General features: G+C 36.8%; 2 protein-coding genes across 2 annotated transcripts in view; both read left to right on the plus strand.

Moving 5' to 3' along the window:
• LOC124170628 (phosphatidylinositol 3-kinase regulatory subunit alpha-like) overlaps positions 1–17,805 on the plus strand; it is a 56,666-nt gene extending 38,861 nt beyond the window's left edge. Inside the window, exons 4-13 of the mRNA XM_046549471.1 lie at positions 538–636; positions 2,750–2,935; positions 6,291–6,419; positions 6,634–6,841; positions 7,330–7,554; positions 9,296–9,569; positions 11,693–11,940; positions 12,788–12,964; positions 15,656–15,889; positions 16,589–17,805. Of these exons, the coding sequence (XP_046405427.1) occupies positions 538–636; positions 2,750–2,935; positions 6,291–6,419; positions 6,634–6,841; positions 7,330–7,554; positions 9,296–9,569; positions 11,693–11,940; positions 12,788–12,964; positions 15,656–15,889; positions 16,589–16,823 (2,015 nt within the window). The 3' untranslated portion in view covers positions 16,824–17,805. The remainder of the gene's footprint in view (positions 1–537; positions 637–2,749; positions 2,936–6,290; positions 6,420–6,633; positions 6,842–7,329; positions 7,555–9,295; positions 9,570–11,692; positions 11,941–12,787; positions 12,965–15,655; positions 15,890–16,588) is intronic.
• Positions 17,806–21,434: 3,629 nt separating this feature from the next.
• On the plus strand, positions 21,435–22,455 carry LOC124170804 (transcription elongation factor 1 homolog). Its single transcript, XM_046549769.1, has 2 exons — positions 21,435–21,778; positions 21,997–22,455. Exons 1-2 carry the CDS (start codon positions 21,663–21,665, stop codon positions 22,127–22,129), a joined length of 249 nt encoding a protein of 82 aa, XP_046405725.1. The 5' UTR covers positions 21,435–21,662; the 3' UTR covers positions 22,130–22,455.
• Positions 22,456–23,633: the final 1,178 nt, after the last annotated feature.

Here is a 23,633-nt window from a genome sequence, read left to right on the forward strand (position 1 = left end):
ATTTGATGGTTATCACATGATATTTTTTTGCTTGTTATTACTATTTCAGCAAGTATTTCCGTCTTAGATTGTAATTCTTCCTTGATCTTACCATATGATTGCAATGGGGTCGGATTATGGTGTATTTGGTGCTCATGCTGTGGGATCAAATTCAAGTAAATTTTACTCCAGTGGAAGTCATGTAAAATGTTTAAATGCATGATGTCTTTAAATATTTGGGAATAAAACTAACTCTATGCTGACTGAAACTATGCTCAGTTACATTGGGTTCCGGGTGATATCACATATGGTTGTGTATTTTTTGAACATCTGTTTTAGGAGCATGAATTGTTATACAGGTGATTTTAGATAAGTTCTATCAGAAGGGGCAATATTAACTGGGCTGTCATGTGGTCTGGTATCATTTTTGGGATACTCATGGACATCTCTTTAAAGACCTTCGCCCTAGAGTGTGCAGCATTTATCTGTGTGCTCACATATGGTCAGTTTCCATGCCAAGCTCTCTCTCCTATTAAATGATGTCAATATTTGTTGCAGATTGTGGTCTAGTATCCCATCGATCTTGTTCAACATCTGCCATGCCAAGCTGTCAGCATGCAGAGTTTGATCGGTCAGCTAGACTGCAATTTGGAGCAGGTATGGAATGGACGACTGTTTCACTGGGGCCGAAAAAAAATGAATGACTTTTGTGAAGCATTCTGCATTTTGTATGCAAGAGTAGATGTGTATGATTTTAATATACAATAATTCCAGCTTAATTCCAATTACTTATTTCATATGGACTCACAGTTTGCGTGTAGTTTGCATTCCCTTACTTCATCATATCATTGGGATTATATTTTAATGATCTTATTAATTTTATTCTTTTGAGCGAATGATATGTATTTTTTTGGTTAATCATCTGTTTTTTTAAATAGTGGTTGATACCAAATTAGAATTGTTGTCAACACATTTATTGTATTGGTCAAAGTAGGTTTACATGAATCATTTAACTAATCGCTCCAACCTGTAATAACTTCCCTCCATAGTTTATCCCTCTTTCATTCAGCACCTGTTACCTTATCGTCTATTTTTCCTTTCTTTACTTGTCCAACATCCTTCTGTTGTTCACAATTTTCAGTATTCCCTCCTTAGTTCACGACCCATCTTCTATGTCTGTCTCCCTTTTAATCTCTCCTAGTTTTCTCTCTTCTTGCCCACCATGTTTAGAGTGATATAAGATTTTCCTGGAAATGCATTCAAAATATACTGCCTTCCTATGATTTGCATGGTAGATGAAATATTGATATGAAAATATTTTGCATGAGATAAACCTTAAAAATAACTAACGGCATTTTCATTATATTTTGGACCTCAAAACAGTCACAGGGAATGTGTTTTTTCGTTCATTCAAGCAATAAGAGAATCACATGTCGATCCCGTTATCTTTCTGTTATAGAAATTTCAATCTATATTTAATGAGATTTAATTGGTTCTAATCAAGTTTCAATGCCATTTATTTTTGTAATAAATCATGAGTTTCATTCTTGCCCTATTTTTTGCAAACCCTTGTGAGCATCAACTTTTCTTTTTAGCTAGTATTTCATGCTAATCATGATTGTCTTATTTTAGCTTTTGTTCATTTTATGAGTACCTTTATCCCAAAATAGCTGTATTGCACATTTCAGAAGTATGGTTAGAGTTAAATCATGTTGCCAGCCGTATTCTGAACTGTGTAATAATTTCCATTTACTTTAGTCAAAAACTGAATTCTGGACCTATGATAACAGAATATAGTCATTAAGGTTGAGTTCAGTTTTTTGACCGAATAATAAGTATACCATCAAGTATTTATATTCTTTGTTTAAAATGTCTTATCTCGGAGGATGAAAATCAATACTTATACGATATATTGCCTCCAAATGTTTACCTTCCTTAGAAAATCAATGAGTCTGAATTGAATAGTGTTTTCTTTCAATTTCTTATTAATATTAACTGTCATTTGTGTAATTTATATCCATTTAAATGCATTCTAAGCTTGATTAGGAACTTTTTATTTGGCCATGATAATCCTGTTTCATCACCAGCCCCTGCCAATGCTTGAAAATAACTCAGCAGTAGCCTTTCCTTTCTGTGTCACTGAGTACATCAAGGGTTCACAGGCTGTAGAAAAGCTCTTTTATTCCCCTTCTTAAAGTCTTTTCATTTACTTAATCTATATTTAGCATCATTTTAGCATTGCTATTTTGGTCTTGATAGACAGGTAGAACTTCATATGCACCCACGTTTTCGAAAATTGTAGGTTATACCAGTTAATGGTATTTTAAGAGGCTGTTGGTGTTTGAAAATGCTAGGAACAACGTAAAAAAATGCCTCTGTGGTGGTAAAATTATTTTATAGTCCCTGTTGATTTTCTTCTCGGAAGAGAAGCTGGTATTCATCACCTCCTTGAACGATGAGGGTTAATTTAATATTAACTGCTGAAAGTGTAGCATTTTAATTATGTGGAGGATAATATTTTATTCAGTTTTCAAACTGGCCAATTGAGTTTATCTGCTTATTTCACCAAAACAGTATGAAAATTCAGCTCTTTTAATCAGTTACAGAATTCAAAAACAAAGGAATTAGTTTTCTTTTGTAACCACTACATTGAATTTAGCCTTAAACATTCTGTGAGGGATGATATGGAGAGTAGCATAAGTGAAAATTCCCAAGTATGTATTTAATTTATTTTTGGAGATTTCTCATGAAATTCATTGACCTTTTTCAGCATTTGGATTAGGACTGTGCTCTCAGTTTGATCCAAAGGAACATTCTGCACCCCTTCTGGTAATTCACTGCACAGCAGCAATAGAGTCAATTGGCAGGAAGAACAGCAGCTTGGATTTATATAAAGTGTACCGTGCCTCTGCACCATCGGAAGCAGTGTCTCATCTAAGACAAAAGTTCAATGAAGGTATGTATTCATTCAGAATATTATTTTTTGACCAAATCTATGACAATTTTCCAATCCCCAAGTTTGTACCCTGCGCCCTGTCCGCTCTTAGGGAATCTTTGTGCTCTTTCAATCGACGCCTGTGCTATGGAAGGAATTGGCCATTGTGGGAATCGTAAGCAAATGAGCTACGGTTTCTGCAGATGCTGATTATGTGTTAAAACAATCGAAATAAATGTTTTGAATGTAAAAATAGTTGCAAAATTGTAATCATCGATTTAATGAGATTAAATACAAATTAGCGCAAAGAGTAGTTAGGCTGTCTAAGTAGAATTGCGAGAAAGTTTATCTTGTGAAAATAATTCTTATTGTAAGAAAAGGGTTTTTGAAGTGGCATGAATGTAATATATGTTTAATTTTATCCCTTTGAACTCTTTGAACCCTTTTATCCTCACCTCCTTCTAACCCTTGCATTACGATGATGTGCCCAATTGGGACGACCCTTCTTGGACATCACTGACTGAGAATGATGTCAGCCAGGGCACAAAGGGGGCAAAAATTTGGATTGGGACACAAGTATTAGAATTTGTTTTTCATATATTTTTAACATGCCATGGCCTTACCATGACATTTGTGGCCCAGGGGCATGTTCTATATGGACTTTTTTCACCTACACTTACGGACACTTAACACTCCAAGTGCTGACACTTTCACAGGGGTATTGGCCAGAAATGCAGAGGATTGTCAAAGAGAGTAATAAAGGACATAAAATTATAAAATATAAGCGAGTTTATGTATACATATCCACTAGTATTTCCTAAATTTAATTTAAATTTATTTAATAAATAATGATACCCCTATGTCATATCTCAAAAATAAATGTACTGTAAAATCCCTTAATAACAACCCTCCTTAAAGTGAATTTATGTAAAGTCTCCCTATAACAAAGTCATTGTACCTGTCCTGTGCCCTTCCCATTGACATTCCTTAAAATCATAATTGCAATAAACCTCCCGTAATGAACCTCTATAATTATGAGACCTACTTAAAATGAAGTCTAGACATGGCCTCCAGTTTGGAAAGCAACCTCGCTATAGCAAAATTTTTCTTTTAGAAATTATAATGTGTTTATATGCAATTTCACTTCCAAACACCACGATATCCTAAGAGTTGCTCTTTATTGTGACTCATACTTGTTTTCACGTACCTGATGGAACAATGTGGCAAACTTATCAGAAGCATCAGGAATGTCAGCATGGCCTACAATGGCTTCTAATTCACTCACATTCAGCTTATCATGGATATCTAATCTCACATGAGGCTTACAGTATGTTTTCAGGGAAATTTTAATGCATAACATCATGAATATTATAATTTAGGGGCTAAGGGTGCATAACTGTGGGTATTAGTGGCTGTTGGTTATAAGTGTGCAGGGAAAAACCGGAAATGCACAATTTTAAATATCTTTTCAGGGGAAGGTTACAGCAAGTCTGGGTTTTCAGAATCTTTCTTCAAATCATTTTTGCTTCCCTACCTCAGTCCCAAATTTCTACTCTTAAAGTCTTCTAGGAGTGGTTGGGAATTTGTATCCATCAGTGAGTTAGCCAGTCAGTCATACAAGGTGTTATATATGTGAGGGATATACTTAATTTGTTTCTGCAGTCTTAATTTCTTGTCCCTTCAAAAAATTCTCAACATAAGTCAACTGTAGCTCATACATTTGTGGCTCACGTTGTCAATCAACTTGAACTTGTGGAGCATCTGGCTCCAACGCCAACGCAAAGCACACACTTGTACCAATTTCCCTTTTAAACAAGTCCCATTTTCTTAGTCCGGTCAAATTTGTTATTTGGTGGCTTTGTTGTTATAATTGAGGTGCAGTGGAAATGAGTGCCCAGGGCAGGCTTGCACGGTTTCACTCTTGAGGGCCATGTCAAGTCCGAGACCTTTCACATGCTCACCTCCGGAGGGAATGGACAAAGGAAGAAAAAAGGGATAGGAGGTGCTGCCTCGATGAGAGCCCATGTATGCCTCCAGGAAAGTCATTGGGGTGTCAAGGGCCACTACTATTGAAACCATAATTTATTGTTTCTATGGAAAGGAAAGATTTTCCTACGGAGGAGAAAAACCCTATTACTTTCCGTAGGTTGAATAATTGAGGTTCAGTGATGTTGAAGCATAGTTCTCTACTGGTATGACGATATTACACTTTTAGTCTGAGGTGCTAAAGGTAATGTACTGTGAGTCCTCGTTTAACGTCACTTACCGTTCCTGAAAAATGTGACGATAAACGAAATGACGTTAATCGAAGCATAATATCCCATAAGAAACAATGTAAAAAGTGAATATCGGCTCCTAGATCTCACAATTCCTACGCGAAAAAAATGCAAGCGTTTCATATCTGGGGCATTTTTTACGGTGGGAATGCCAAACTATCGCATAAATACGAGTTCCTGTCTTCATCGACGACAATAGCAGCAGTGACGTAAATCCTTCTCCATTTTTGTATCTTCCCGCATTTGCTTTTCGGCTTCGCTATGGTGGTCGCCCGAGTGAATGTCGCCTGGGCATCATAATCGCTGAAACATCGTCGCAGTTACGGGAACCAAAATTATTGTGAACTCGGCAAAAAAGTGACGTCAAAAACTCCGAGTTCTACACGGAAAAATTCCTTGAAATCACTTTTTAGGTTCCTGAAAACCATTATGTTAAGTAAAACCTTGCGCACCTATGCAATAATTCATTTTGCAGAAATTTTTGCTAAAACCGTAATTGCAATTAAGAATAAACACACCGTTTTATACTTTGCTTACACTGACTGTATTACCGCCCACAAAACGAACAACCTGCAATGCCCGCCGCTTCGCCTTTTTTTTCGCGCAAAATTTAAAAGACTTGACGTTATCGCGAAGCGTAGGTGCGATAAACGAATGACGGTCTCAAAATTTTCGTGACGTTATCGCGAAATGACGTTAAACGGGGTGACGTAGAACGAGGGCTCACTGTATTGGTTTTCCGCAATAGGAGGGATAAGAATGTTTTTGGGACCCTTTCTGGTGCCTCCTGAAACTGGGGGCCAGTTGCAAATTACCCACTTACCACAGGCCCTCCCTTTTCCCCATCCAGGCAGACCAGTATCATTCCAATTTGGTGGTAAGCTGTGGTAATTTTATTATTACATTGTAATTTTGGTTTACTAGGGTACACTATTGTGATCTTAATGGTGATGAAGTTATTTCAGTTAGTTAGGCTCAACATAAGTGACAATTAAAAAAGCGGAAGGGCTTTGGTTGTACCATGTATTTATCATTCCCCTGGAAATACTTTTCATTGGTTTTATTTGTTACCACTCATTAATTATCCTTAAAAATTTCAGATGCAAATGGTGTGGATCTAAGTGTGTATGAACCTCATTGCATAGCCAGTGCTCTTAAAAAATTTCTAAGGGAGCTGCCTGATCCAATCATACCTGTTCAGTGGTATGATAGGTTCCTAGAGGCTTCAAGTAAGTTGCATTTTGTTTTCACCCTATTTATCAATAGTTAACTTATCATTATCAATTTAATTATGCCTAAGTATCAATTGATTCTGGATGCATTTATTCTTACCATTTTCATCAAATTCTTTTGATGGATTTGCCTTATAATCCATAATTTTTCTTCTTTTGATATCTTTTTTGGCTTGAGTTTTTATCCCTAAAATAAATTATTTCTTACTAGGGATTCGAAGTGATGAGCAGTGTGCAGCTTGCCTCTATCAGTTGGTTCAGAAGCTTCCCGAGCACCATAAATCAACTCTCAGGTTTTTACTGGCGCATTTCTGCCGAATATGTCAAATGCAGCATGCAAGAGGGAACAAAGTGCCACCCACTGTGCTAATTCAAGTGTTGTCCCACATATTTCTCCGTCCACCGTGGGAGCGCATCATGTGAGTACATATTGTTAGCATGTGAATGTTCCATGGGGGGAAAGAGTAGGTGTTCTGCTTGTGAATACTAAGGCAGGAATATTTTGGTGTCTTATTCCAGCACATCATTATAAATATGACATTCCAATGCCTCTCTACCTAAGTTATTATGATGTAAATGGTAAAGGGAAGTGTTGTAATTTAGATTCTAAAGGCTGTTTTACATGGGGCACTTCCATTGGTCTTGCTATTGACTCATATTAAGTCTCTTGTTCTTAACGACGTTATGCCACATGAATAGAAATGCACACTAGAATGGGAAAGACAGGAAAAATGATTCAATTCTTACTCTATTTTTCCCAAAATATTAGCATTTAGTAATTTTTATTACTTATGCTGTCTTTATGCTACTGTTATACTGCCATGGGTTGAAGTTAAATTCTCTTTATTTTGTGGGTTCAAATATAAATTCTCTACCATAATATTTTTTCACCTTTACTGCTTTACAGACAAGTGGTGTACAACATTGAATCACACATAAGGATAATAGAGCTGCTACTTTTACATGGTGATTGGGGTGAGAAGTTGCCTGTGTTTGTATCTTCTGGTTCATCCCCATCAACTTCAGGAATTCAAGTCTGTGATAAAGTTCCTAGCTGCCCAAATACAAAGAAGCTGGTTGATTCGTCCAAGTCTCTACAAGATACGGAGTGGTATTGGGGTGATATTTCAAGGTATGGAGCATTGAATATGTTACAGATAGGGATGGTCAGATCGGATACCTCGGATCCAAATATCTGTGGATATTCCCCCTCACCAGATACTTCGGATCCAAATTCACTAAATACATCGGATCTGGATTTAAAATTCTAAGTTAATGCTTCAGTGAATGCAGTGCATAAGAGAGAGTGGAAATAGTTCTGATCCTCTCTTTGCATGCGCCGTTGCACTACGATACTTGTCCTACTAATGAGCCATTTTGTTTAAAATCTGTTGTAGGGGTTGTGCGACAGCCTTTCAGCTAAGGAAAACGTTAAGGCAAAATACAAAAGGCACATTCTGTGACTCTTCCCAAGAGATTGAAAAATCCTCAGGGTAATCTCAGCATCATAGGATAATACCCACGTCAAAAGAAACTACGTTGAAGATTTCAGAAAGCCATTCTCAGCCTGCCATCAGCCCGTGCCTCTGATGGTTTTTTTTGTTTCCAAGATTACACAGATCATAAATCATTGTCTTTGAAGGGAAATATCAAGTTACATGAGAAGAATCAAAGCGTGTTTCATCCCTAGCCTGTCAGACCAACTGACCTTCTTCGGCCTACCTGCTTCAATTCTCCGTTTCTGGGTAACGTTTCTGGATGCTAGGTGAGTGACTTTCTGGGTCCGAAGATGTCTCGATAGCTTTGGCAATTGGATGACGTGCACAAGATTTAAAAAAGAATGAGACCAAACGTGATGCATTTCTGACAATATTTTAGTTTTTTCAGCTCTAATTAAATGCCACTAATTTTTCTAGTTTCAACAAGACTATACTAATATTCATCATTGTCCAAACAGCACAGTTTTCAAAGGAACAAAGGTAGCGTTAGCCCCCTCAAACAAATTGAGATGGACTGGAAACACCAACTGCGTGTGTCATGTAGTTTGGCCGGCTTCGCTTAGAAGGCAACAATGTCACAAAAGAGCAAGATCTGAAATGTTCGTCCTCGACTCCCTCAGTCTCATTCCTTGAAAGATGGAGGGTACACGCTGCTTCCCCTCCATCTCCCCTTTGCTCCCTTCTGCTACCCACCCTGTGTGCTCAAGATCGCTGAGTGGCCATCTCATTCTGTTCCCACACCTCTTCGCTCGTGAATTTCATGTTATTCCAAACATTGTCATTGTCATGTTGCAGATTGCACTGTTGCAATTTAATTTAATGATAAATTGATAAAAATATATTTTATTGTGTGGAAACATTTTTATTGAGATAAGGAGAGCTTAATGTACGCCATGTGCATGCACTGTGGCTTGAAACTATCGCGAGGAAGTGCAAAATCTGCTTCACCACAACTGAAGCATTTGCAGGTGAAAAACAAGTCAGCATGAGATGAGAAAGTGACAAAATTTGGGGGAAGCGTGCGTGAGGAAAATTTGAATACTGTCAAATAACTTGAAAGGTTATAAAAATGATTTTAAAAATCAGTTAAAGTATTAAAATGTGTATGAAAGTATAAATAGTGTTCCTATGTTCACATGAACCCAGAATAAACTTAAGTAATTACTTCATTTTATAGCAGGCAAATAAAAGCGCATTTGGATCTGCAATTATCCGAATAACCGATACCTGTATCCGATCCCGATAACATCCAGGATCTGTCTGCCCATCCCTAGTTACAGAACAATAGTTCCATTTTCGTTTTTGGATATAAATTTAAGCCAAGTGTTAACGGTGGATGACAAAATATTTACTTTTATTTTTCTCCTGATCCAGGGACGAGGCTGGTGAGAAACTTACGGATACTCCAGATGGTACTTATCTGGTGAGAAATGCTTCCAACAAAAGAGGAGAGTACACCCTTACTCTCAGGAAAGGGGGATCTAATAAATTAATAAAAATATGTCATCGAGGTGGAAAGTATGGTTTTTCGGAGCCTTGCAAGTTCAATTCTGTGGTGGAGCTGGTAAATTTCTACAAGAATGAGTCACTGTCTCAGTACAACCCTTCCCTGGATGTCAAACTTCTCCATCCCCTCTCCAGATTTCAGGTAATTTTTCATCATTGTTTATGCATGAGAATGTCATGGTATCTGTATGCAGTCAAAGGGATTTCATTTCCTTGCTAGGCCTTGTAAATAATCTTATTATATATTAGAGCTGTACAGTGGAACCTTGTTAAAGCGAGTACGGGCTATAGCGAGACCCCCGCTATTACGAGAGATAGTCGATGCACCGTCAATTGATCCTATAAAAAGCATGTTAAAAATTTCGTTTTTACGAGGCCCTTTTGGTGTTGGCTCTGGCCATTGCGAGGGTTTCACCGCTGGAAAAACTTACACCAAGACTCCGTAATCTCTGTAATTGCTAGCGATCTGTTAGAAATGAAGTTAATGGGAGTGCTCAGTCTCAAATTTATGTGGTAAACTGTCGTTTGATAAATAAGTAGTTAATTTTGGTGAAAATATTGTGGCATTAGCATTCGCGAATGCTTGATCTTCTTCTGTTCCTCGGGCGGCAGAAAGCAGTCGTCAGCATACCCGCACGTCCATGAGTTGCATGAATAGAAAGCATTTGATGGAACACACCATGGCCAAAAAAACACCAAACACGTCTAAGCGAGAAAATAAAGGAGTAATATGAGGTATATTGGCTATTATTTGCACAACCTCCGGTAAAGCGACAATTCGCTATAGCGAGTGTTTATTGGTGCACCGTGGGTTGTCGTTTTATCGAGGTTGCACTGTAATTGTTTCTTCTATTTGTTTGCACTTTTGACTGTAGTGAACCAGGGTAGTCAGGGCTTTGGAACTACAAAATAATGTTAATGCGTTCTTACAGCATATGCCATTCATGCAGCATAGGCGGATCCAGGGGGGGGGCACGGGGGCACGTGTCCCCCCCCCCCCCAGACCCTCCAGAATATGCAAGATTTTTAATATTGTCCCATTATCATTGCGTTCGTTTTGCATTACGAGGTATCCTTGTGCCCCCCCCATAACAAAATCCTGGATACGGCCTTGCTTGTGCCCCCCCCCCAGAAAGAAATCCTGCATCCGCCCCTGTCATGCAGTTAAAATTGGAAGAATTAAAATTCAAAAGCCTGAGGATAAAGCAGGGCCTGGTGTGTCTCTCTATCAGTCTGCCACAAATTTTGAATTGGATTTTCTAGCTATGAAATACTTTGTTTACTTCCGCCTTGTTGCGGAAATTATGTGCACTTGAGTTGGATAAAAATCAATGAATACGGATTAAAAATCTTAATTTCATTTGTCCTTTCAATATTTTATGATTTCTGCATAAATTTAAATTTCAGTAAAGAATTTTCCTTTTTTATTGCGGGTTTACTGCCCTTGCCATTTGTAGTACAAGTGATGAGTTACAGGGGATCTTTGCACCTTTAAAATGTTTGTAATATGAGATCATTTTGCATCAGTAAAATGGGGATGCATTCTCATTAGTGTTAAAATGAGTAGAAAAGATCTCAGAAAAGATATATGTTCCAATTCAAAACCTTGTGCTTGTTGTGCACGCATTCATCAATTCTAATAATGTTAAAAATAACTTTATTTTTCTCAATGCAATTTAATCAGTTAAAGCAAAGTGTTTTCCTTTTTTTTCTTTTGAAAGCAATAGTCTTTATTGCCATCTGTTTTAAGTGTAGTTGATTTTCAGACCTGTCTTATTAGAGAAAAGTCATCTTTAGTCTATTCACTCACCATTTGAACTCTATCCTTACGGAATTCTATATTGGGTGAATATTGCGAAAAAAGTTGAATGACTCCATTATTGCAAGCTAGTCCTTAAATTATTGAATCGATGAAAGCAAATGCTATTTCCCGTAAACAAAGCAAAATGTTTAGAATTTCCTTGCTAATTCCTTGATTACTAATGGCAGCAGGGGATGTTAATATTCTGGCAAGTTGTTAAATTTTTGCCTCCTACCAAAGAAAAATAAAAAAATAATAGTCACAATTTTTTGTTTCTTTGGCTCAATTTGGGGAATTAGTTCGTAAATTTTACCTTAAGTTTGTAAAAGATTATTTTAGGTACATATAGTGAAGTATTTTTTATACACATTTCTTGTGTTCTTATATCACTTAATGGTAGGATTTAAAATATTAACATTATATGAGAATGTGGATAGAAAGAATAATTGACCTATTCATTTTAGGAGGATGAGATTGGCAGTGCAACAGATGTTGAGAAAGTGAAACAAGCATTGATGGATATTGACAAGGAATACTCTGCGAAAGCAAAATGCTTTGATGAATTTTATGAGGACTACACTCGGTCTACAGAAGCCATTCATTTGAAGAAACAAGCAGTTGATACTCTATCAGAAACGGTGTCAATGATTGAAGATGAAATCAAAATGCAGGAGCAATTCCAAAAGGATGCTCAACCTAATGAGCTACAAAGGTATTTCTTATACATTTTAGATGTGGTTTTTTTGTATACTTTTTAAATTTGGAAATAGTATATGAAACATGATGGAGTAATTTCACTTTGCACCTGTGTGCAAAGTTTATTAGTGTGTGCAGTTATTTGGAATAATGGAGTTAACCATTCTTTTCTGGCATAATTTGCTAACAATGTGGGAGTAATTCAGGGAAATCTTTTATTCCATCAACTTTTTAACTGTTTTACTCCCTAAAATATATTTTGAGGTTAAATTTCATTTTTTTTGACAGAAATAGTCTCATTTTATGAGTCACTTCTACATATTTATTAAATGACATGTTTATAATTACTAAGATTTTTTCAATTAGCTTAAGATTTGCATTAAAGCTGATTTGTCATAAGTGGGGAAGTAAATTTTTCAATACAGCAGTCACTTTAAATTTATATTCTGTAGGGTTTATGATTTGAGCGTAAACAATTCGGATTGTTGGTAATGTAGAGATGCATCCTTTAAAAACTATGTACATGGATGGTAACAATTCATTAAAATACGATTGAATAAGCTCTGTGAAAAAAATCTGGACTCCTTGATGATCTGAACTGGATCTTATAACTATTGATCAAATTATCAACACTGCTCTCTATTTTATGTGCTGTGCATACAAGACAAGCATTTTCATCAGATTTTTGTAATAATATCTATTAATTTTCAACTGTGATGGAGCTTCTAAAAATATGTTACTCAAACTGACCTCAAAGAATAAATTATTTTGTACTCTCTCGAGTATTCCTTTTTTGATGTGAAGTTTACCTCATGATTTATGCAATTTAACTGATGTGTTTTTCTCTATTGAAACATTTGTAGTGTGGAGGAAAATTTAGAAATTCTAAGACACCGGCTCACTTCCTTGAAAGCAAGTCGAGAGCAGTTGGATGATAACCTGAAGCAGCAAGTTGTCTACAGTCGAACTCTTGAGAGGGAAATGAACGCACTAAAGCCAGATATATTGGAGTTGTTTAAGCAGAAGGAAAAGTATATTAAGTAAGTTTTACCAGTGATCTTTTGTGTTTAATATTTGGAGATGGTTTGATTTTTCTCAAAATATTGCAAAGTTAAGTGCCTGGAACCACTTTTACCCTCTAATCTTTAAACTTTCTGGAAATATTTGTTTTGTGTCTTTTTCTTTTACAAGGCACGGACCCTCTCTTTGGTGCTGCTGAATTCTCAGAACTACCTTGCTGCTTCTCTAGAACATAATCGCTAAACTGTTATCATTATAATTGAGCATATGAGTATTTAGACATAAATGGGATGCGCTGGTTCATATACAAGACTAATTGAGATACTCCTTGTCCCTGTGTGGGTCTCTTTAATTTTCTGAATGTAACTGAATTTTTTTTTGGAATTTGTGGCTGAAGGATATCATTACCGTAATGGACTCAATATGCACATCCATGAAATTTTCAGAGACGTATTTGAAAATAGACCTCAGCATTATTTGTAACTGTAATTAGTTTTTTATTGTAAATGGTGCCAACAATTTATGTCAAATGGAAAGTTAATTTATCCAAACCCAGTTTCTTTTTCCTGACACTCACCACGCCTGTGTTCAAAACTTATATAAATTGTTTTCTCTTGATTTATCCACTACAGTGAAAATGACTGCTTAAGCATTATAAGTAGACAGTTCAGATATTCCAATTTTATATTCTTTTGTGCATAAAATTAAATATTTTGAATTTAAATCCGTGGGAATAAAAATCTTTTTCCCTAAATTGAATCTCTAAAAAAATGTTTTGGGAGTTAGTGAGTTCTTGTTGTCCGTGAAGAGGCGTTGTGGTGCTAAGGAAAGGTATCTACTCAAGAATTTGTGTGCAACAATTATATTACCCATGCATTGCATCATAATTATCATCATCATCGAAACTAGCCACCAATAATCCACTTCAGTAATCTTTATTTTCGCTATTAAGAAAAGTGAAGTAGAGGAAGAAGACATACTAAAATTCAACTGAAGAGGAGTGAAATACAGAATGTGTAGGCAGAAAAGCATGGAACATAGAGGTTATAACACTAAGAGAGGAAGAAAGTGGGATGAATAGAAAAGTCAAGACTGTCTCGGATTTTGGAAAAAGTAACATGAAGCTGAGGTTTGAAAATGGGAATGGAGAAGTTGGATGTTCTGAGTATTTTTTATTAGGGGTGACTTAAACACAGGATCGTTAACATCCACATGTCTAAGTGAAATCCCATATTTTTTGTGATATTGGTCTTATTCATCTTATCCCGTATGCCCAGTGGAAATTGGAAATGTCTAAATTTCCAATTTCATGTGTAAACGTAATTTTCCTCTTTTTCTTTCATCACCCTCCATAGTGATCAATATTACAAGACTGTCTATACGATTGTGCACTAGATGTAGAAGAAACCTACCAGAGACTGAAAAACACAGGAAAGGTTGATGGTGGAGTTGTTTGAGGGGTGGCTAGAGAGAGGGGGTGGGAGTTGCTCAGCACAGTACAGGGTTAGGTTTTGCCTGATTTATGGCAGTTCAGCATGTTCTTCCAGTCTGAGAATAGGAGTTCCGTAGTGAATGAAAGATTTCTCCTCAAGCATTATTGGGCGAAAATAATTGGATATTGCTTGAGCTCACATTGTCTTACAATGAATATGATACAGTAGACTCTCGTTGATACAAGCAACGTTATTATGAAGTTCTCGTTTTTACAAAGTAAATTGTTGGTCCTGACAAGAGACTAATCCAATCTGTAGTATAAGAGACATTATTACGAAATTATGAACCTCAGTCCCAGTCCTGGCAGTTATAAAATGAACTTTATTACAAAGTTCTACTGGTAAACAACAGCATTTAGGTGGATAGATACTATGCTACGTCATAATTATTGCGATACATTCTCTTAATGCTCTGTGCCCATGAGTGTCAATTATGGTTCTTTCTTCAGTAGGAGAATCTTCAGTATCCGTGCAACATCATATAATAAGTTTCATTCTTATGGAATCATGGTGACCCACTCATTAGCGATCGTAAATTGGCCATATGATAAGTCCTCTTCTGATAAATATTCGACTTTCAGAGATATGAACATTCAAAAAATTCAAGCGTGCCCGAAATTTCAATTTTGGCCCCTATGGAGTTGGCCAATGCAACGCGGTGTGGTGTAGAGGAACTCACACTTTGGGCACAGTCTGGACAAAGTATCGATTAATTCATTGTGAAGTGAGGAACTGCTCAACGTTGTGCATGTTCTTCATTCCTGCAGACAGCAAATTTTTTTTGCTCATGCAGCATCGCATGTGCAGATAGATCAGTTTGTCACAATCGTGAGTTAACACAAAATTGTAATGCGGTGTGGCATTCTGCAGGATAGCCACACTTTTCGATGCCTTGGATAGGTTTATCAGCAAACAAACTCTCGGAATGTATTTTGTTCGTATCTTGAAGATGTAATGTATTTGTACATAATTTAATCGGGTATAAAATACTCTAAAGCTATTCTGCATTGCGAGTATAAATACGGGAGATTGAAGAGACAGGATTTTGAGTGAATGAATGAAAAAATGGCTATTGCAAAATTATTTTCCCATTAGGAAATGATATGTTAGATTTTTGTCCTTTTCTATTGCTATTGTTCAGGGTTCCTAGTGTTCTATGGCAAATCATGAATGGTTTGTTTAGGTAATCAACTCATGTGTTTTCCTTTCTCTTTGTAGTTTGCTCAAGGCACGCGGTATCAAGCCTCAAAGTTTGAATCCACTCCACTGGAGTAGCCATGACTTGGAGAGGGAATTGGATTTGGAGAAGCTTCCTCACAACGACAGCTCAACGTGGATGATTGGCGATTGCTCGAGGGAGGAGGCAGAGAGGCTCTTGGAGGGACATCCCGATGGAACTTTTCTCATTCGCCCCAGCCAAAGTCGTATGGGGCAGTTTGCCTTATCAATCATGTGAGTTTGTGATTCTTCTTTAGGGTCTCGGTTTTATTGTTTCATGCTTTGTTGTGAAAAGTGTGATTTTTGTCAGTATCGTCAGAATTTTATCCTTGCATGAACAATTTTGTAATGTGGCACATTGTGAAAAAAAGGTATTAATTTTGATGCCTAGAAAACTTCTAATCTACTTTGAATCCTACTTTTATGTTCTGAATTTGCTAATTTCCATCAAATATGCATTGACATATTTGCATAGTTGATGAATATCAGAGTTAAAACAGCAAAAATTCATTGATAGAGTAAAATGACAACCGATGTTTAAGTACACCCTGTTTAGTTTAGTCAAACATAGATTACAGTGTATCTGATTTGGTGTGCAGCCAATCTTAGCTCTCTTTGTAACAATTTATAATCCAAGGCCCCTGCTACCAAGTGCTTTTAGCATTCAAGTCAAAATAATAATTGGCTGTGCCACAGTATATTCTCTTGTAAGAAGTCTCCATAGTGCAGGTGGTTCTTGTTCTTGTGAGAGTTTGCTAGATTTGCATTGTTCATACCGTCTCCAAGAATGATGTCACTCTTGTTATAGCATTATTGATAAAAATTTGGGGAAGAAGGTGTGGCAAAGTTAGAGTCTGCTTACAATTCATATACTAGCAACTGGTGGTGGTTTTTGGCAAGGTGATTTTAATTTTTTCTCTTTTATTCACCTAGGTGTAATGGCACTCCAAACCATTGCATTATCTATGAGACTGACCGTGGATATGGGTTTGCTGAGCCGTACAACAACTACCCTTCATTGAAGGCCCTAGTTATCCACTATGCTCAGAACTCATTGGAAGAGCACAACGATCTTCTTTGCACTTCGCTTACATTCCCAGTGTTTGCCCATGCAGCAGTGGGAGGTACAAATGCTGGTGGTAGTGGTTACTTTCCCTTCTTTCACTGAAACTTGCTCGCTCATGGGAGAATCCCAGGATCACCTGTGATAATAAATGCTGTTGTGTATCGTACTCATCTTCTCGACAGCCTGTGAGATTTGCATTTTTATGAAATCATCTTGGTTTGCAATGGAGCAAGGTGTGCCTCAGCAAAATGCATTTTTATGAAATAATCCTCGTTTTCGATGAAGCAGGTTGTGTGCTTCAGCAAAACTTGTAATTTCCTTTGGACATTTTAATAATAAAAAGTAAAATTCTATTCATAGTGGGCTGATAATGGCTATGAATAAAACAGTATTTTAGCTTATTTTCTTTGTTAATGTCTACCAATAAATTGTGGGTCACTAGATGTCCATAGAGTAAATATGTAAAATGGAATGTTTATTTTACATTGAGAATGAATTGATGAAATTGACTTGTTCGAGGTATAAAATATTTACATTCAAAACAGTATGAGTTTTTTACTGTGAGTGGAATGAATTTTTTAAAGGAAATGGAGTAATTGTGACAATGAAGTAGGGCTAAAAACATATATATCTGATGAATGCAATGGTGCTTATAGGGCAGAATGCCTGAGAGAACAATGTTTTATTGAGTGCCCTAATCAAGTTCTTGCAGAAAGGACGGACAATTGTGGTTTGGGAATTGAGAAGGGTGTGAGCCTTTTGTTGGACTCCCAACATAAAAGTTCCTGGGCTAGACTTCTCTCTCTGCTGTCTTTATCTCCGTCCTATCTTCCTTCATCATGGAATCTCTGCAAAACATATAAGGCAAGGTTTATTTTTTTTTGTTTTAAATGATTTATTTGGGCCTCTTTAAATTTTTATTGTGTAAGAAACAGAAAGTCTTATTTTTAACTTGAGCCAGTTTGTGAAACATGCAGGTCATAATCATGAATGTGTTATTGTTCTTGTGGAATCTTTGTTACCCTGCTTGTATTCGGTGATAACTCCTAATCAACTCAATAAACTGAGATCGAAAACAGTCTAATGTTGGATGTTTTATTTCATCATTGTTGATTCTCTGGAATTTTTTTGCTATTGATTTTCTGTGAAACTTAACAAGAAGTATGTTTTATAGATAAGTAATAATACGATTATTCTTTTCAATGGCATTATCAGAATTTGTGTGTGAACTCCTTTGCCTATTAACCCTTTCCTTACTGCCTACGGATACATTTGTCCATTGGTTTCCTGACGAAGGATGTATGCATCTGTCAAAGATTTTCCTACACAAGTGAAGGGACAACTAATAACCAGTCGATAAATAACTATCTAATAAAATATCTAAAAAAAATAAAAGTCAATAACTAACTAACCAATAACTATCCGATGCATTGTTTCCCTCCCCCAAGTGCTGCACTTCTAACTTTTGGAACCCAAAACAGCAGGGGTCTATCCTTTCACTAGTAAGTGGTGCTCGGGTACCTTGTTCTTTGTATTCATAGAGCCTTGGTTCATAATATTTTTACTTCAGTCATTTTGCTATTTATATTTTTATTAAAGTAACAGAAGCAGGCGTTATGTAGTGGAATGACATTCTAAGTATTTTAAAAAATAACACGAAGATGGCAATATTCCACAAGTTTATTGTCCGTACAACGGGTTTCGACCGTTAGGTCGACCGTTAGGTACTTGATAATGACCTAACGGTCGAAACGCGTTGTACGGACAATAAACTTGTGGAATATTGCCATCTTCGTGTTATTTTTTAAAATACTTATATTTTTATTTGTGGCTTCAACAAAAACCATGGAATAGGAATAGAAATCTTTTGTCATTCTATCAGCTTTTACAAATTTTGGTTGAGGTTTTAGAATCAATATTAACTGATATAGTAATTTAGAGAGAGCATTTAACCCAAAAGATTTTAATGTACATCCAGAATACATTATTTCAATGTTTGAGTGGTATGTTTAGATAGTATTCCCTCACATATTATTTTCATTGGTTTAATTTTATTTTAATTTAACCATTTTTGTGTCCAGAAGTTTATATTTCCCGGCCTTTTTTCACATCCAGGCTTTGGACCGGCGTAGGCAAATAAAATTTTTTTAGTGTTTTTTGTTTTTTTTTACTTTTCTTTGATTTTTCAAGATTTTCAAGAATTGTTTTTCTCAACTATTGTTTTTTCTTTGCTCACTAATAATTTTTGAGTGTGAGAAACCTTGAAGGACAGCACAACACAAAAAGAAATGTCACACACACCACCCATTTTCCAAATTAAGAGGTATCAAAAATTTTCTCAGCACTGAGGAAGAGGTATATGTACAGGTACATATTATAACCAAACCGTAGACAGAAACTACTGAGACTGAACTGAAGAGGAGTTAAGTTTTAAAGTAGTATTTGTGGAATTTGAACAATAATGAGGATACAGATTTTTCCGTTGAAAAACATTAATAGAATACACAGGTTAATGAAATTGCAGAGAAGTCTCAAGAGATTACTTTATACTTGTGGCAGGGAATATTTTCAAAATTATAATGATGAATTCATAGTCGTAATGGTTAATAAGCTCTCTTCAATTAAGAATCAGGGGAAGCACCTTGAACTTCTAAGGAATGAATTTAATAGCAGGCTAACATCTTCCCACAGGCCTTGCAGATTTGGTTTATGCCTCGGAAAGTAGGGAAGCGATAATGGATTCTAAAGGTAAAATCCATGTGCTCGGGTGGAGAGGGCTTTAAAGACTAAGTAAGCAGATTGTTCTGATTTACTTCTCGTAGAGTGTGTCAGAGCAATAATTGATGGGTTGGTTGATAGGGAATAAAGGAAGAGTCAGGGGCATCGGAACTATTTTTGCTGTGTAGGGGAGAGGCAACCTTGTAAAGGGCCTCAGTGGTGGTGGGGTAAAGTCCTCGTCTGCCAAACCGAAGGTCACGGGTTCGAGTCCCGCCTGGGTAGCTTGTCCCTTTCCAGGGTATGGTTGTGTGCGATAGTCATTATTAAATGCTATTTCTCCCAATGTAAAAGGCCTTCAATGAGCTATTTTCAGGGTGATGAAGATAAATAGAAGGGCTTGCTTTTTTTTGCAGATTTGATAGGTGCTTCACCAAATCGGTGTACACTGTCTCTGTCTAATTATAGTTTAAATGGCCATATCAGCCATATCCCCTATTTTATGATAACTATCAGGTAGTCAAAGTATTGATTCCAGTGAGACCAAGTTTGTGGGCCACGGAGACCTTCCAAAAGGCTCCATAGCAAATGCTGAGGGAGGTATTCTGCATCTCCTCCCTATTTCAATGAGGAGGGTGAAGTGATAACCAGTATCACAACCTGACGGAATACGTCCAGAGGATAACGGCCAATATTTATTTCAATGGATTGCTCTACTGAATTGCTTTTGAGGAGCGAGAATCCATAGAAATGGACACTATTTGACCGCTGTGCTTGAGGAGGCATCTTAACCCTTTTGTATCCAATGTCGGGCATAGCAGTCAAAGATTTTTCCAAGCAAATGTCCGGACATTGGCTATAGCTGGTGCAGGGGAAGGGAAGTAACTGCTGAGGTAGCAATTTTCAGTTGCATTCAGGCCCTGCCACAGACCAAGCTTAGCGAGAACTTTGGGCCACTCCTCGGCAATTAAGCCCAACCCTCCCACTCATTTATGATTGTCTTCGCTGCAGGAAACCATTGTGAAGTGGTTATTTTGTCAATGGTATTTGCAGTGAAGGATTTTGATGCATACTACAATTTTTTATACTTTGAAATGAATTCTTCATTACGTTCTTTGTGTAAGAATTTTTTAAACTAAATTTTAGCATTGCTAGTAACAGACTTCTAGGCTTGTATCTCAGTACCTTGTGTGCACTAACTTTGTTGTTATCAGCACTATAGGTATCCGTTTAAAATTCCACAATTCTTAAAAAATGTTAGTTAATCTCATAGAAGAGTAAATTGTTGAAAATCAAAAGCAGTATTTGTTAAAAAATACACTCGTAACACAATGAGTTGATTCATGCTAAGGATACTGTGGCATTTATTTAATGGATAAGGATAGGAAGTGCATTGGCCTTGAATGCAGCTCAAGACTTTGTTTTGTATGTGCATGGGCAAATTCTTTAATTATCATTCAGTCTTCCTGATGATATGACATAATCTTCCAAATCTTCATGGTTATTAGCAGTTTTTAATGATCTCTTGGTGTTTATTTTATACTCAATTAAAAATACACCGTCATTTTTCATTTAAATGTTTACATTTAAGCATAAAACTTAGGCAATAATGAGAGTAGCTATCATAGAAAATTATGTGCAAATTTTCATCTGCTGTCAACTACGTCAGCTGTTAGTTGAACTGTAAATTTTAGCCATATTAAATATGAGCATTGTGATAGGGTGAAATTACTTTGAAAAGCATGAAATAAATTTGAAACAAAATTGTATTTTCGCGGAATATTTAAAATATAGCAGCAAAATTAAAGACTTGGCTAATAATACGGTTTAAATCTCCTTTTATCATCGCTTTAGTTTTTAAAATTGGCGCGAGTTTCTTGACATTCGACTTTCCAGGATGGCCGATAGAGGGATGACGCCAGCAGCGGTCGCAAGGAAAATGAAGGAAAATATCCAAAAAAATAAGTAAACAAATCGTTGAGGTCTTGAGGTTGTGGTTTCTTCGCCGCGTCTACCGCCATAGTGTAGGCGTTCCTTCGCGTATTTATTTAATGCATAAAGAAGTTCGTATTCGGTGCATGGTCCGTCATCTAGGGAATCGGTGAAAATCTCTTTGGTTGGAATATTAGTGTTTAAATATTTTAGATTTACATTTCGGCATTCAGATATACTAGTCATACAAAGTGGTGATAGGATCTATCAATCTATCTAGAGGTAGCTGTCAGGATGGGACGCCGCAAAAGTAATAGGAAACCACCTCCGAAAAGAAAAGCTATTCAGCCGTTGGATACTCAGTTTAATTGTCCGTTTTGTAACCACGAAAAATCATGTGAGGTGAAAATGTGAGCATTCTACGCAGCTTGCTGCTTAATCGACCGTATCTATAATTCATTGTTATTGTCTTTTTCACTTTTGTTTTAAGAGTGCACAGTTGTAGTGGAAGTTTTCTTTAGCTCTAATGTGAAGTGTTTGTGACATATAGTAGTGTTTTTCCTAATCTCATCGAGTAGCGCTCAGTAGAACGGTAAGTTAATATTGTACTTTCTGTACGTATCCTCAGGGACAAATCACGCAACACAGCGCGGATTTGTTGCCGTGTGTGTCTAGAAGACTTTCAAACTTCTATCAATATCCTCTCTGAAGCTGTTGATGTTTACAACGATTGGATAGATGCCTGTGAAAATGCAAATTAATTTTGACTGAATTTATGTCGATCCAGGAGTTATTTTATCGATGTCGTGTTTTCCCAAAATGAGTTGGAAATAATGTTATTTTTCTTTTGAAGCGGTTTGTGTTTACCACTAGCGGCTGGATGCCTGTGGTATGCTAATGCAGGTTAACTTTTTGGTGTGAGTGTGATTCAGGACCTTTGGTTTCGAAATCTCTGTTTCTTTTACTGATTTTGGACCATGATGTTATTTTTATAGAGATGTATTTACGTTTTGTATGTAATTTATAGAAAGTGTAACCGTGTAACTCTCAAAACAAATTCAATAAATTTGTAGTGATTATTCCGCAATGGTGTATCTGCGATTAGTTTGTGATGCAGGTTTAGCTGATACAAGGGCAACTGATATATCTATCAGTGATCGCTTTAACTTCTCTAAGCAACTTAGTCGTACCACATCCTCATTTTCACAGAGGGACAATCGGTTAATCAACAGAGTTTAATTAGAGAGTAGCCTTTCTTTTAGTGCGCCTTCAATGAATGCATACAGTTTATATCATATCTGCCATGTGTATGTGGGGTGCAAGGAGTTCGAAAGCCGCCATGGAGAACTATGAATAATCATTTTCGGAGTATAATTGTGGTTCATAGTGAGAGTTCATCCATGGTGAGGAGCTGTTCGAAAAGTTTGTAATCAGCATGGCGCCATTGGCAACCGGCCAGCGGTCGAGCCGTGTTCAAGTAATCACTTATTTGAATACGGCTCGGCATTTGTATTTTTAAAGCTATTCCAAAATTTTAGGAAATACATTTATAAATAATTTCTATTCTCTCCCGTGTTTGCGTAGTACTGTTGGATAAATGAGCCTAAAACGGTATCATTTTTGGTCCCTCGTGGTCTCCATGGAAACAAGAATCGAATGACATGGAGGTTGATAATGTACGACAGCATGATTATTGGATTATTGTAGTCATCATGATTGTAGTAAGGATAATGCTGTAATTTTTGGTGCGGAATCGAGGTGAATTGTGTGGACGATTGCCTTTCTCACTTCCCGGGTGAAGAGATAAGGTGATGGTGAGTGTCGCCTAAGTAGGAAGGTACCGACACCGTGTGTCCAATACGGACTTAAAATAGTGGGTGGTATTTTAAATAGTCCTTACTTTTTATGTCTAATAGAGGTGGGATTTTCGGTTCATTTCCGTGATTCGATTCATTCGGTTCTATTCATGTGAATGAACTGTTCTTTCATGTCGTTCATAAAGAATCACATGAACCAAATGAACACCGCGAACCGAATGAACAACGTGAACTAAATGAACTCTACGAACCGAATGAACAACGTGAACAAAATGAACTCTGCGAACTAAATGAACAACGTGAACTAAATGAACTCTGCGAACCGAATGAACAACGTGAACTAAACGAATTCTGCGAACTAAATGAACAACGTGAACTAAAGGAACTCTGCGAGCTAAACGAACAATGTGAATCAAATGATTGCAATGAAGCGAAATAATCCAGAGTT

The sequence above is a fragment of the Ischnura elegans genome, chromosome X (genome assembly GCF_921293095.1).
Source record: "Ischnura elegans chromosome X, ioIscEleg1.1, whole genome shotgun sequence".
NCBI lineage: Eukaryota > Metazoa > Arthropoda > Insecta > Odonata > Coenagrionidae > Ischnura > Ischnura elegans.

Excerpts from the sequence above, each read along its gene's own strand:
- LOC124170804 (XM_046549769.1), top strand. The coding sequence starts at position 21,663 with ATGGGACGCCGCAAAAGTAATAGGAAACCACCTCCGAAAAGAAAAGCT. Across the intron at positions 21,779-21,996 it reads AAATCATGTGAGGTGAAAAT|GGACAAATCACGCAACACAG; the intron begins GTGAGCATTCTA and ends ACGTATCCTCAG.